Consider the following 13247-nt stretch of genomic DNA (forward strand, 5'->3'; position numbering starts at 1 on the left):
TGCAGAACATAAATGGTATATTCAAAAAGTTCCTAGTGTTTAGATTAGAACTAGACATCTTGAACCTGTAAATGTGACCAAAACCTAACAATATTGACACAGCCATGATGAACACAGATAAAAATGAGTATCAATATGCAGACATGGAGACCAATGAGACATACTTTGGTGGTATTAGAGACCACTACATGTCAGATGCAACTTGGGTTTCTCTATCTCAGCAAGTCATGCTGCAACCAAGATAAAACCTACAATAGTAGTCAATCAACTTTCTACTCTCTAACCCGCACATATAAGAACTAAACCACTTATCATTGGTTCAAATAATCAAGCTAAAAAGATGAAATTATATGCATGCATTAATAAGACTTGTAGTATGCAGATCCTCATGAGCTTTAGTTTTACCATGCACATGTATAAACATGTATTCATCCAAACAAAAAATGTGTTATCATAAGAAATCAAACATCATGAGATTATCCTTATTTGAAGAGGACCAAGAAGCAACATCTTCTTCAGGAACTAGTGTAACGTCTTCTCCAGAAACTAAGCATATGCTAGAGGATAATAAACCTGCAAAATATAACAGTACATATATGATATACTCTCAGAAACTAAAAAGCAACACTAATAGAAACCGGAAAAAGACTCAGAATTTTCGGTACATAACTTCCATACTGATTAAAAACCCATGTTTATGCTTACATATATGAGTCTACGTATGTTAGACACTATGAATTTGCAGTACATAAATGTTATACTAAAAACAAAACTAGTTAATCTGCAGAACATAAATGGTATACTTAAAAATTTCCTAGTGTTTGGATTAGAACTAAATATCTTGAACCTGTAAATGTGACCAAAACATATTAACACGACCATGATGAACAACAGATATAAATGAGTATTAGTTCATTCCATCATCATAATACATAAAAAAAGAAAATACAGTGCACTCATTACGCACTCCATCAAACACACTATAAATGCATGAGAATGCAGTAAAAAATGAGAAATACAATACATATTTCAGTATTTCGCATATGTATTGTAATCATGTATCAAAATAGCAGTGGTCCTTGCTAGTGGAAAACCCATCCACAACCTAACCATTCTTCTCCTGCTCCATAATTGGTTCTTTGTCAAATAAGAACTGCCCTTTAGATAAGAAAATCTATATGTTTCTACGTGACAGTTGGGTTTTCAGTAGAGAATAGATGATATGTTCCGTCTAAATTTGGTTTAGCAAAAACATAGGTACTGTCCATTTGAAAAAATGGTAACAACAAATATGCTCAACAATTCGGTGGAAGGGCATTTAAAATTAATTTCCAATCCCCAACATTTCTAAAGTTTCAATATCAATAGTGGTTTTATTATTTAAGAACCAATGACATTGCTAGTTTCTTATCACTAGAAAACTATATCAACTAACAAAGTTTAACGTATACAATCTTTCATAATCATGCTCAATACATCAAATATGCACTCAATTTATATGGTGACCACTTGCTCAATAAACTTAAACTGTAATGAATAATTGTATAAAATTTAAGGATTCTTTGTTCAGTTAGCAAGTCACAAGAGATTCTCACCTCTTCAGAGATTATTTTGGACTTCAAGCTTGCCTTTCCTCTGGAGTGATGCTTTTATGTACTGCTTTTATGCACTTGCCTTCACCCACTTGTCAATACATAGTTTATGCACTGCGATTTTATCTGGAGTGCTGCTTTTAAGTTATGATTGTTCAGCAGTGCAGCGTATATATACTGTGATTTTTCTGCAGTGCATCGTATATACAATATGATTTATCTGCAACAAAACATAGGACCCCTGCCGGAACATTAGCTGATTTTGATTCCAGGACAAAATCGCTTAAAAACCACATTTCAGTGATTCTATATCAACTATATAATACTCTTACCCACTGCATAAGCTGATCAAAGAAATTATACACATCATTTACAAAAAACAACGAACAAACAAATAATAATCGAGAGAGTATTATTTCAGTAACGCATATATGTACCTATGGATCAAACAACAAGTGGTAAAACTAAGAAATAAAACAGAATCAAAAGCAGTTTGTATCAGTATGACACATATGTTCTGCTAATTCATGAACTAAAAAACAACCATATGTAATGAATCTATCAAAAAAAACGGAATCGAGAGAGTTTTATTTCAGTATCGAAGATATGTACTTATGGATCGAACAACAACAAGTGATAAGATAAAACTAAAAATAAAACAGAATCAAAAGCAATTTGTATCAGTATGCAACATATGTACTGCTGGATAATACCCCTGAAACAACAAACAAGCACGAATTTGATAAAATAAAGAAACGAAAACAACAAGATAATCAAAGCGATAGTTCAAATATGTTGAAAACACCATAATCTAACCAAAAAATTGAGTAATTACGATCAAGATTCATAAAAAACAAACCAAAACAAAAATAAACCTAAAACTAAGATTTATGTGTACTACCATCAATAAATAAAAACTAAGATCTATAATGATCTCCAACAACAGATTGAGATGAATTGAATAATCAACCTAAGAATAAAATATACACCACATACCTTGACTGATTCTTTGTTGATTATCTTGATCTGTAGGTAGCAACAACTTCATGTATGTATCTCAATTGAATTTCTCCATTACAGTGAAAATCAAGATCTTAATAGCTTAAAATAAAATAAAACAACATTAAAACTAACTAAATCTCGGTTAATCAAACAAAATCGAAATAATTCTCGCATTCGGCGATGAAAACCTAAGAAAAAAATTCTCTTCTAGCAGCTCTCCCGGTTTGGATATGAGAAATTAAAATGGAAACAAAAAAGTGAAATGAAATTTAGTTACCCTGATTTTATATACATAATGGTGTTTTGGAAATTTTAAAAATGCGCGTATTATATCCCACACGTGTTCAGGACCTGGGCTTAAAAAATTTGGTCCATTTTCATGTTTTCTTTTAATTATGGACCTCTGATTAGTGGGCTTTAATGGGTGGACCTACCACTAACTAAGAACACTATAATGGTACCTATTGGTAATTCCTAGTTTTATTTTATTGTTCCTGACGAGTTTCAAAATCAGACAGTATGTTTACTCTAGACATGGTTCGATACCGAGTTAGTCTCTCACGAGGGCTGGACCCTATTAACACTCCTTTTTTGGGTCCTTGCACGTACCAGAAAGCGATTTTGGAGAGTGAGAATATTTGGTTGGGCCGACCGTCATCAGCAGACGAACCACTTCAACCCTAAGGCTTATTCCCAACTACTGAAACAGGATTTTATTCACATGTGGAGATGTGTAATGCAAAGTGCAAATAGAGAAATTTCAATACCCTATACACACCAGTCCCTCCTCACCTACACCTGTTGCACCAGAAGATGTCCTAACAACATGATTACGCTAATAACCCTATCAGCCATCATGAAGCCAAAAAGCTGGAGTGATTTAATAGTCAAACAAAACCCATAGCCCCCACCATCTCAAAACTTCTAAATCACATATCAGAGCTTCCAAAACGACATACTCCCTCCGTCTCACTATTAGATAACCTATTTATCGTTGAAAATCATTTTAAAACATCTACGTAACGAATATAAACGTGAATATCAAATTATAAATATTTCTTATGATAACGATAATCCATCAAAAGGATAATTTTAGAAATATCCTCTTGTTTAATGAGATAGGTTAACTAATAATGGGACAAGATTTTAAACCAAATAGGTCATCTAATAGTGGGATGGAAGAGGTATCATTCAGTACCTTTACCCATCAGAAAAAGAAAAGAAAAACATCACGGATATGCAAGATTTTTTAGCCATGATCACTGTCAGAATTAGAAACAACAAAGGATTTGAAAAGTATAATACTACTATATATCCTTAAATATCAAAAGGCCGGAGAATTCCTAAAGCTGAGTCTCAGAACCAAAACTTCATAACCTAATATCTCCAAGGCGGTGAAATGAATGAACGACATTCCATTATCCGTTTGGTATAAAGTCATGGCTTCTTCACGATTACCATTTGATGCCCTTAATGAAATGACAAAAAGCTTGCAATAACGCTTGATGTTTGCTAAACGACATTGTAGTTTTTTTTTGCATCTTCCATTAGCATTACCATTACTTCTAACAAATTCTTCAACAACTTTTCCCGAAAGATGTTGGGTGTTTGAGACATGTTAACTTTGCAAAAACTTGTAACCAAATCACTGTCTTTGACAATCGAGAATGCAACCATGCTTGAATTTTGAATTGAGAATTTAGGAGAAGAAGAAGAGAGTGAAACTTCCCAAGTTTGGGGTAGAGATTTTGAGTTCATGTGTTGAGTTTATATACGGAGAAGAAATGATCTGAGTTTGGGCTGAAAATGTAGCCGTTAGACAAAACGCTGAACATTACAACATCAAAACGCTGAACCGAACAACGCTTCATCTAACAGCCGCAAGATAAAAAACTAGCCGTTATTTTCAATGGCAGAGATGGGAACGCTGTACCGTTCAACGTTGAAACGCTGCACCATTCAGCGTTATGCAGTCTCAGCCATCAGATCAAATATGACCGTTTAATCTCAGCGGTTCTGATTTAATAGCATTTTGAAATCTCAACAACTATATTTTCAGACTACCCTATAAATAGAGAACTACTTCTCCTTCATCCCTCACACAAAAATCAATTGATTATCTTCTTCATTGATTTTCTTCTTCTTCTTCACATAATTTTGTTCATACAAAATTATGGCACACTTTACTACAAGAGAAGAAGAGGCACTAATTTATGGTTGGGTTATAGCAAGCAACGATCCGATTCATGGAAAAGATCAAAAAGGTGCAATATTTTGGGGGAAGATTATTGAAGAGTACAATAAAAGAAAAGGCTCTGATGGTGTCGAAAGAGATAGAAAGTCATTGCAAACAAAGTGCAACACATTGAGAGGTGAAGTGAAAAGATATATTTCACATGCTAGGCCCTACTTCCGAAACATACCTACGGGGATGACGGAGGAGGATTATGTAAGTACCTCAAAAAAATTCAATGTTTTCTTTCTTCTATTTTGATCTCTTTCTTTCTTTCTCTAAATTTTTCCTTTCATTATGTTTCCTAGTATTATCATGGAAAAAAGAATTATGAAGCAGAGGTTGGAAGACTTTGGAAGCACAAATCGATTTTCCAGATCCTGAAGACATATCAACCCGATTACAATCCAGCGGTGAATAATGATGATGGATCCGGTACTTCCACTCAACCTAGTCAACAGCCTCAAGCTACTCAAGAAAATGAAGCTGACAATATGGATGAAGATTTGGAAAATATGGCAAGGTTTGGTAGCACTTCATCTACTCATAATTCTGAAACCTCGGACATATCAAAGAGAAGACGCTATTTCGAACAAACATATGACGTTAGAAGTGAAGGGAGAGATCAAGCAAAGAAAAGGTCTCGTGAGACTAAAGCCTCGCAGAAATCAGATGAAAAAATGGATAAAATCATCGAACTTCTTGAAAACGCACAAGCACAAAGAGCTTCCAAGTATGAAATAGAGGAAGTGTATCTGAAGAAGAACATGGAAACCTCTTCAATATTGGCACAAACACAACAAAGAGAATCGGGCATGAAGATCCTACGACAACCCTTGGATGAATTACAGGAATGGAAAAAACCCGTCTACAAAATATGGAAGAACGAGATTTTGGCCCGTTATGATTGGACCTTATCCCCTAAATTAAAGTGATATGTTAGTAATAATTTAAGTTATTTAGAAGTAGGATTTAAATTTCAATGTACTTTTTTTATGTTTTAAGTTATTTAGAAGTAGGATTTCAATTTCAATGTAGTTTTTTATGTTTTAGGTTATTTCAATTTAATGTATTTTTTTAATTTCTTCAAAAAACATTGTAACCTTGTTTTGCAATGTAATGGAAGATTACAAATTCTCAAACGGCTACATTTCCCTTACTTTGATAAATTCTCAAATTTTGAAACAAACTACGATTGAAACAAATTTCCAAGCATGTAGAAAATGGAATTCTGGAAAAAAATAGTCGTTGGTTAAAAAAAGGGTCAAGCGCTGGATGGTGCAGCGTCACAGCCGAACGCCGAATGGAACAACGTCCACAAAAGCGCTGAACAGTTCAGCGTTGATTCTGTGGAATATTCGCATAACGCCGAATCGTTCAGCGTTTAGATCACTTCTTGAGCGCCGTACTATTTAGCGTTTCAATCTCGCTGATAGTTGGACTGCGAGCAAATGTTAGGAGAGAAAAGTAGCCAGAAGGAGTGTTAACTTTTTTTCCCACACATTTTTCATGATTTGCAGCACTTTTTGGCCAATCTAACAGTTCAATCTAGCCCATAGGGGTTAGCCTAAGGAGTTTTGAGTTTTATTTACCAATGATCATATTTTGTCTTATTGGGTATTACCCCAGTTAATCTGGGTATACCCCAATCTAGGCAGGATTTTTTTTTTTTTTTTTTTATAATACTTCTATGTTACTTTGGATAGTATTGGACTTGGGCTTCTATTTAGGGTAGGCAAAAACTCATATTTTTTGATTTGGGCTTAGACCTTCTCCAATGGTCATGTGGTCAGTTTCACATGTGACATTGTGGGAAGACATTCTTTATCTTATTTGGCAACCAATTTTCCTAACTATAAGGAATAAAAATCAATCTTCTCCAACCCATTGCGTTTTTATCTATTTATTTTGCTTAGTTGTCTCTTATTTTTTAATCGAATAAAAGATTTTATTTGATATCCATTTATCTCAAATGTATGATCTTGGATAATTCTTCTTTGATGTTGGCAGTGATGGTGGTTAACAGTCTAACATCATTTAAAATTTCAAAAAGAATAAAACAAGTTGCACAATAGCTCTAGGATACAGTATTGCTTGAATTTTGTAATTTCAAAACTCTCTGTTTTTCTTTCACATCAGGGAAATATGATGCATCCTTGTGGAACTATACGGTACTATCAAAAACCAGATTGATGGTTCTGTTCAATTTTTTCTTTTTTTTGATCGGTGATTTTTCAATTTAATTTACAAACCATGTTATTACAACAACATGGGATTAGTTGAAATAAACTGTTTAGCTAAGTATTCATTGATCATGGACTAAGATGGAGTACATGACAGTGAATGCATCTGTTATGCTATTGATATAATTTGAAACTATAGATGGTGATGGACTAAGATAATAATTTCTCATAGAAGTATGATTGGATTTGGTTATCGAGATTAGAGCTGGCAAACGGGCGGGACGGGGTTGGCTTGTGACCAACCCGAGGGTTACGGGTTAATACAAGCCTAAGCTTGCGGGTTGAAATTCTTCATGGGTGGTCATTTATCCAATCCGTGCCCGTTCCGGATAAAGCTCGCGGGTTCACGGGTGCTCACGGGTTACCTGGTTTTTGTTGAGTCAACTCGCCAGAAATCGATTTCTGGGCTATTTTCTTCCACATTCAGGCCATCTAAAGTTCCTTTCCTACAAGCTACAACCTAAGTATCTAACATTCATCCAATTCATTTGGTATATCAATTCAAAAACTCAAAATTGCAAAACTAAACTAATTTTGCATTTAAAGAAACACAGACACAGATACTATCATACTAGTCATTAGTAGTTTACTTTAGTACTTAAGTACTTTAGTTACAGTTACACAGTACTTCATCAGTTCATGATGATAATTGATAAATAATGAAAATAAACTTCCGAGACCGAGACTGTAGATACCATTGTTTCTAATTTGTATCACCAAGTGCGACAATATTAATAACCACTTCCTGCACAAAATATATATTGTGTGGTTAATCAAAAAAAGTGTTAACTATCAAAAAAACATCTCCAATCTCTTTTCTATGCAATATTTGGAGATACTGGGAAGTTGCAAGTCATTGAAAACTACAACCACATACAATTTCATGATAATTAACAGTTGTTTAAGTTGCAAGTCATTGAAAAGAACAGGGTGAAGGGAAGGTACACACTACCATAAATGAACCTAACTATAGAGCACTATGATGTGTATGATAAACAGAAGCAGCGTAAAAGAACAAAACAAAAGAATGGTTACAAGAATGCCTGTAATATACCTCTTCGGCAGCTAATACTTACACTAAACCAATTATAAAAGTTGGAATTACATTTCCATCACAACAAATCCATTGTCACATTGCATAATGCTAAAAACCAAATTGGACACTTCACATAAAAAAAATTCACAATAGTCCACAACTGTGGCTACTAACTGGTTAAACCACTAATACACAAAGCATATAGATCCTAATAGTATGCATGATCAATGGAAGCAGTTTAAGTTTAATGTACATAATGAGAAACAAAAGTGCAGGGCACATACCCGACGCTTGAAACGTTGAGGTGGGTCACGGTTCCTCCTCTTCTCTCTAGAACGAACTCTCACCACATGAGAATGAATAGCACAGGACACACAGTAAAGCATCTTGGCGTACAATTTAGGCAAAGTGTATCCTACACATAAAGAATCAATCACCCACCCAAAATCAATCTATAAATCACAGTAAACACCCAAAATCAATCCAAAAAACAAAAAAAAATCATTTCCAAAAAACACATACCATCATAGACATAAGCTTCCTGAACATCTCTAACAGCAGCTTGTTCAACGATGTTCCTCACCAAAAATCTCTTGATTGCCTTATCCTATTCCAAATCACCACCACCACCACAAAAAACAACTACTGAATCAGAAAATCTACATCCATTCATATCAGATCCCAAGAAAAAATCAAATCTGTGAAAATGAAATCAATTAGTTACCATAGTTTGAACAACAGATGAAGTTAACATGACCACGGCCATGCTTGTTACGACCACCATTCCTTCGCTTAAACGTCTACAGAAATCAAAACAAAATCACCAGAAATTCAAAATCATAAACTTGTATAAATCAACATCTATCATGAAGATTGAAACATGATTTAGGGTTCATTTGATTGAAAGAGGGACTTACCATGTTGTGATTTGCAGCCGCTTCTTCTTCTTCCTCTGAAGCTCAACTTGAGAAATCTCTCCGAACCGAAGAAGAAAGATAGGGTTTTTCCGTTTTATACGATGGAAATTTGGATGACACGTAACAAGCTACGTGTTTCAGTTTCAACAGGGTATGAAATTACGGGTTACGGGCCAACCCGCGGGTTTCACGGTACGGGCCGGGTTAACCCGTTTCTTCACAAGCCACTAATTGTACAACCCGCGCCCGTCTTGTTTAGTTACCATCCGGGACGGGTGCGGGTTTTCACGGGACGTGACGGGCCAACCCGCGGGTTTTGGCTTGGTTTGCCAGCTCTAATCGAGATGATGACTCTGGTTTTAAGGAGAAAAACTTAAAATTTCTTTTTCGTTATCAGATTAAAGACCAATTCTAATAAAATAAATCTGTTTTTAATTTTAAAAAGTTGACTAGGATAGTTACAAATCCTCATGGTGAACCTCTGAAACAAGAGGTCGAGCTAGAGGATGTCTATAAAAAATATGCCATGTCATCTCCATGTTTGTTGAAGAGGTTAGGATTGGAGAAAGATTTTAAGAAATATGAATTTGTATCCTACATGGATGAAGACTTTTTCCCTCACACACATTTCATTGGAGAAGCTCTTACATTATATACTGCTGCTGCCTGCTGGAGAAATGGGGGAGCCGAGGGTAGGTGCACCCGAGGGTAATCTGCAGATTTACTCCCAATGCATCATGACGTCTGAGTCTGACAATTGGGAAAGCTTTATATAAGCTCCATAACCAGGCAGTCTGACGAAGGAGGATACATTGGTGACTCTGAGTCGACCGTACGTCGCATACTGTCAGCCTTCAATTACAATCGGTAACCAAACAGCTTGGTAGAATCCTGGAAATTCCCCATATCTTACAGAGAAACCAGACTGAATTATCAAACAGTTAGGTGACTTTCCAGGATGCATAACCAGATGTATAAAATATGCCCCGTTTTTTTGAAATTTGTACCCCTACTTTTCACATTACACTAAAAAAGAAGACTTTTTGATAAAATACCCCTACTTTTCACATTACACTAAAAGAATGCCCCCGTTTTTTTGAAATTTGTTAAAGTACCCCGTTTTATTCAAAAGGCAAATTCCATCCAGTTAAGTGTTAGGTGGCAGTTGTTTTTTCGATTAAAAGTCTTATTTATCGCTGAACTACATCTCCTTGGAGGGGAGGGTAAATGTTCCGACGATCCTGAAAACGGTGTAACGATCCTGAACGGGGCTCGACGAACCTGAAAGCGTTGTCAAGATCCTGAACCGGGCTCGACGAACCTAAAAATATGTCGTAAAAGGTCGATTTCTTCCAACCAAAACCCCCAAAACACTTGAGATGATGAACCTTTTTTGGGGAATGAGGTAACGAACCTGAAAACGGTGTAACGATCCTGAACCGCACTCGAAAAGCCTGAAAAATGATATATAAAATTAATGTGGGAATAGAGAAAGGGAAAATATGTAAAGTAAATTAGATTTAACTAACACTAGATGGAAAAACTAACGTGAGGGCAATTTAACAAATTATAAAAAAACGGGGGCATTTATTTTTTGGATATCAAAAAACTGCGGTACTTTATCAAAATTCCCAATAACAAATCTGCTGCTTCCTTCACAACAAAGGGAAGTCATCCCATTCAAATCCAAATCTGCTGGGGTGTGGGATCCAGAAAATACTGTATATATCCAAAAATGAAACAAATCTACGAAAACCAACATGAAAAAATAAACAACTATCCTGACAACTGCACTAAAGTTCAGTGTGTTGAATCGTTTGGAGGTTGGTTTGGCGTGACTGGTTGCTGGTAACAATGCAGAACCAGATGCAACCATTCTAATGAAGCCAAAAATATTCCAGCACTTTGGGCTTGTAAGAAACAGTAATAAGGGGAAACTGAAAATGGCCGAAGAGAAGTAACGTTCAACAGAGATGCTTCAACTAATTACAATCTCTAGTTACCTGTACTTCAGCTCATTTACTAGCTAGCTAGGAATGTAATAATCCTCGGTTGACGGCGGCATTGTCTCCATAAATGTAAAGATGTTATTCTCAGATGACGGAACATGCCAATGGTATTCATCATTGATGATGGGAACTGCTATGCGAGGAGAATTTTGATCACTCAATTGCAGTTTGATAACTTGTTTCTTTAAGAACTTAATGTAACGAACTGGCTCATCTAACACAGAGGCTGTATCCGTTTTAGCTCCTCCTGGAACAAGTCTTTGAAGAACTCTTATCCGTTCACTTATCCTCTCACGCCTATGACGTGCAGCTACAAGATGTGGGTCGTTACTAACTCGAATATTTTCTCTCTTAGGTTTAGCAAGTGTCACTGGACCAATATCAATAGGTTGCATCGCTGCGATCAAGTACATCATTTCTTTCACTGCACCCAACTCTTCCTCTTCTTCTGATCCTTCTTCACCCTTGACTTGTTTTTTTTCTTCACTACAACTTATGGTTCTTATAAGTTGTTGTTGCTGTTGATGCTCATGATCACTACTATGCATGGGTGCATAATGGGAAGAACATGATGATGCTGGTTGTGTAACAGGTTGAGAATTTAAATTCTCAAAAATTACATTATCAGCAAGCTGATCACCATGGAGGTATGGAGTAGCAATGGGGTTCGACTGCTCCACCGAAGCCATTACAAGATTATCCCATGTATTTTTTCTTGGCACGTCAATCGTTTCCATCGTTTTTGTATTTTCTTCTCCTAATGCTTTTAATGAAACCAAGGTGCTCATATGAGGGATTGCTTGAAATATACGTTTATCCTTACCAAAATCCACAAGCACTTTTGAAGATGAAGAATTTAGGTCATGAATTAGGACCTTTGTCTCTGAGTGGCATAGAACTGTACCCCTACCCGTGAGGACAAGCGAATCTTGGACAATTTCTTGTGTATCTGTGTTGCTTATACTGAACTCTTCAATCCAGCTCAATGACCCATCATCTTTCTTCTTCAGTAGCCAGATATCAGAAGTTTTCGAATCTTTATCATAGTGGTCAGCCAGTAAATAACCCCCCAAAACCCCAAGGCTAAAATTCCAATAAGTGGGCAAAGCTGTAGGCATTTCGGCAAGATCTTCATTGGCCAAATCAAAAACCACAATTTTCACCAGTTTTAAGCTTCCAATAAAGAGATTCATTCACAAGCTCACCAAAGACATTAGTAACCAAATCCAGGTCTTTGTTGAATATTTTCCCTGTGTTCCTCCATCCCTTGCCACTTCCAAGTGTGTACACCTCCACATGTACAGAATTGGGTTCTTTCCACAGTTCATACATTCTCACAACCTTGTACTCACTAGACAAAGAAACATAACCAAATCCAGTCACCAATCGATCACCATGACCATAAGTTCTCTCAAATTTCGGGAGAAACACACATTCCCTGGTAATGGGATTACATATATACACAGGTTCATAGTAGCCCCCCTCGTTATCATGGCATCCATTTAGACAAACTAAACCATTACAGGAACAACGGAGCAGGGTTTAGTTTCATTCTTGTAATTCTATGGCAGGGTTGTTCCTCAGAAGAATAATTCTCATCATAAAATTCTAGATAATGGAACTGTCTGTGTGCATAAATTGGATTGTCATTCACAATAAGGAAAGTAAACTTACCACCAGCAGAATGAAGATTGTTAAGGCAGTGATTCAAGTGAGATTTAGAAAATTGTTGATGATTGATCACATTATTCCATGATTTGGAGACTAAACTTACAGTCTATAACTGATTTTGTCGGTAGAAGTGTTAAAAGTTGAAGATGATATCTACTGGAAGCATATTGGAGTTCCCCATTTCAAACCCCTTACTGTAGGACGATTGATGTATTAATGGCAGAAGCAGAGATTACAATTTGAAGAAAAAGAAGAAGAGATCGCAATAACTTTAGTTTCAAGAAGAAATGGGATTTTGTTGCGGAGACTTCGAGAAATGCAAAGGGGTTCTTTTGTTTGAATGACTATTTAGGGTTTGGGGGGAGAAACATAATGGACATACAGTCACGGGCTTTGTAAAAAGGCTCACTCAGCTCAAGTAGGACTAGGGCTGCACAAGACCCGCCCACGATACCCAAACCCACCCGTACCCGCTAAGTCCGTGGGTTTTTAATCCATACCCGTCCGTTGTGGGTGCGGGGTTGGTTATGAAAAAAAAACCCGA

The 13247-nt window shown here is 36.2% G+C and overlaps 2 protein-coding genes and 2 long non-coding RNA genes across 5 annotated transcripts; 1 reads left to right on the forward strand and 3 right to left on the reverse strand.

Annotated features, from left to right (window-relative positions):
• Window positions 1-358: 358 nt before the first annotated feature.
• On the reverse strand, window positions 359-2641 carry LOC113285878. Its single transcript, XR_003328982.1, has 3 exons — window positions 2589-2641; window positions 1596-1812; window positions 359-573 (listed from the first exon to the last, which is right to left on the reverse strand). It is a non-coding gene; the product is annotated as an uncharacterized LOC113285878 (long non-coding RNA).
• Window positions 2642-4767: 2126 nt separating this feature from the next.
• On the forward strand, window positions 4768-5762 carry LOC113291084. The gene is made up of 2 exons (XM_026540658.1): window positions 4768-5043; window positions 5136-5762. Exons 1-2 carry the CDS (start codon window positions 4768-4770, stop codon window positions 5760-5762), a joined length of 903 nt encoding a protein of 300 aa, XP_026396443.1.
• Window positions 5763-7743: 1981 nt separating this feature from the next.
• Window positions 7744-8727, reverse strand: LOC113285879. Its single transcript, XR_003328983.1, has 3 exons — window positions 8629-8727; window positions 8391-8521; window positions 7744-7815 (listed from the first exon to the last, which is right to left on the reverse strand). It is a non-coding gene; the product is annotated as an uncharacterized LOC113285879 (long non-coding RNA).
• Window positions 8728-9334: 607 nt separating this feature from the next.
• LOC113288415 (transcription factor bHLH110-like) lies at window positions 9335-13021 on the reverse strand. Of its 2 annotated transcripts, XR_003330615.1 has the most exons (3): window positions 11027-13021; window positions 10438-10477; window positions 9335-10344 (listed from the first exon to the last, which is right to left on the reverse strand). XR_003330615.1 is itself a non-coding variant. In XM_026537441.1 (2 exons), exon 1 carries the CDS (start codon window positions 12223-12225, stop codon window positions 11050-11052), a length of 1176 nt encoding a protein of 391 aa, XP_026393226.1. In that variant the 5' UTR covers window positions 12226-13021; the 3' UTR covers window positions 9335-10477; window positions 11027-11049. The 2 variants fall into 2 exon arrangements, 1 of the variants encoding a protein (XP_026393226.1); XM_026537441.1 differs by having other exon boundaries at window positions 9335-10477.
• Window positions 13022-13247: the final 226 nt, after the last annotated feature.

Source organism: Papaver somniferum, chromosome 6, assembly GCF_003573695.1.
Source record: "Papaver somniferum cultivar HN1 chromosome 6, ASM357369v1, whole genome shotgun sequence".
Taxonomy (NCBI): Eukaryota; Viridiplantae; Streptophyta; class Magnoliopsida; order Ranunculales; family Papaveraceae; genus Papaver; species Papaver somniferum.

Excerpts from the sequence above, each read along its gene's own strand:
- LOC113291084 (XM_026540658.1), top strand. The coding sequence starts at position 4,768 with ATGGCACACTTTACTACAAGAGAAGAAGAGGCACTAATTTATGGTTGG. Across the intron at positions 5,044-5,135 it reads GGATGACGGAGGAGGATTAT|TATTATCATGGAAAAAAGAA; the intron begins GTAAGTACCTCA and ends TATGTTTCCTAG.
- LOC113288415 (XM_026537441.1), bottom strand. The coding sequence starts at position 12,225 with ATGAATCTCTTTATTGGAAGCTTAAAACTGGTGAAAATTGTGGTTTTT.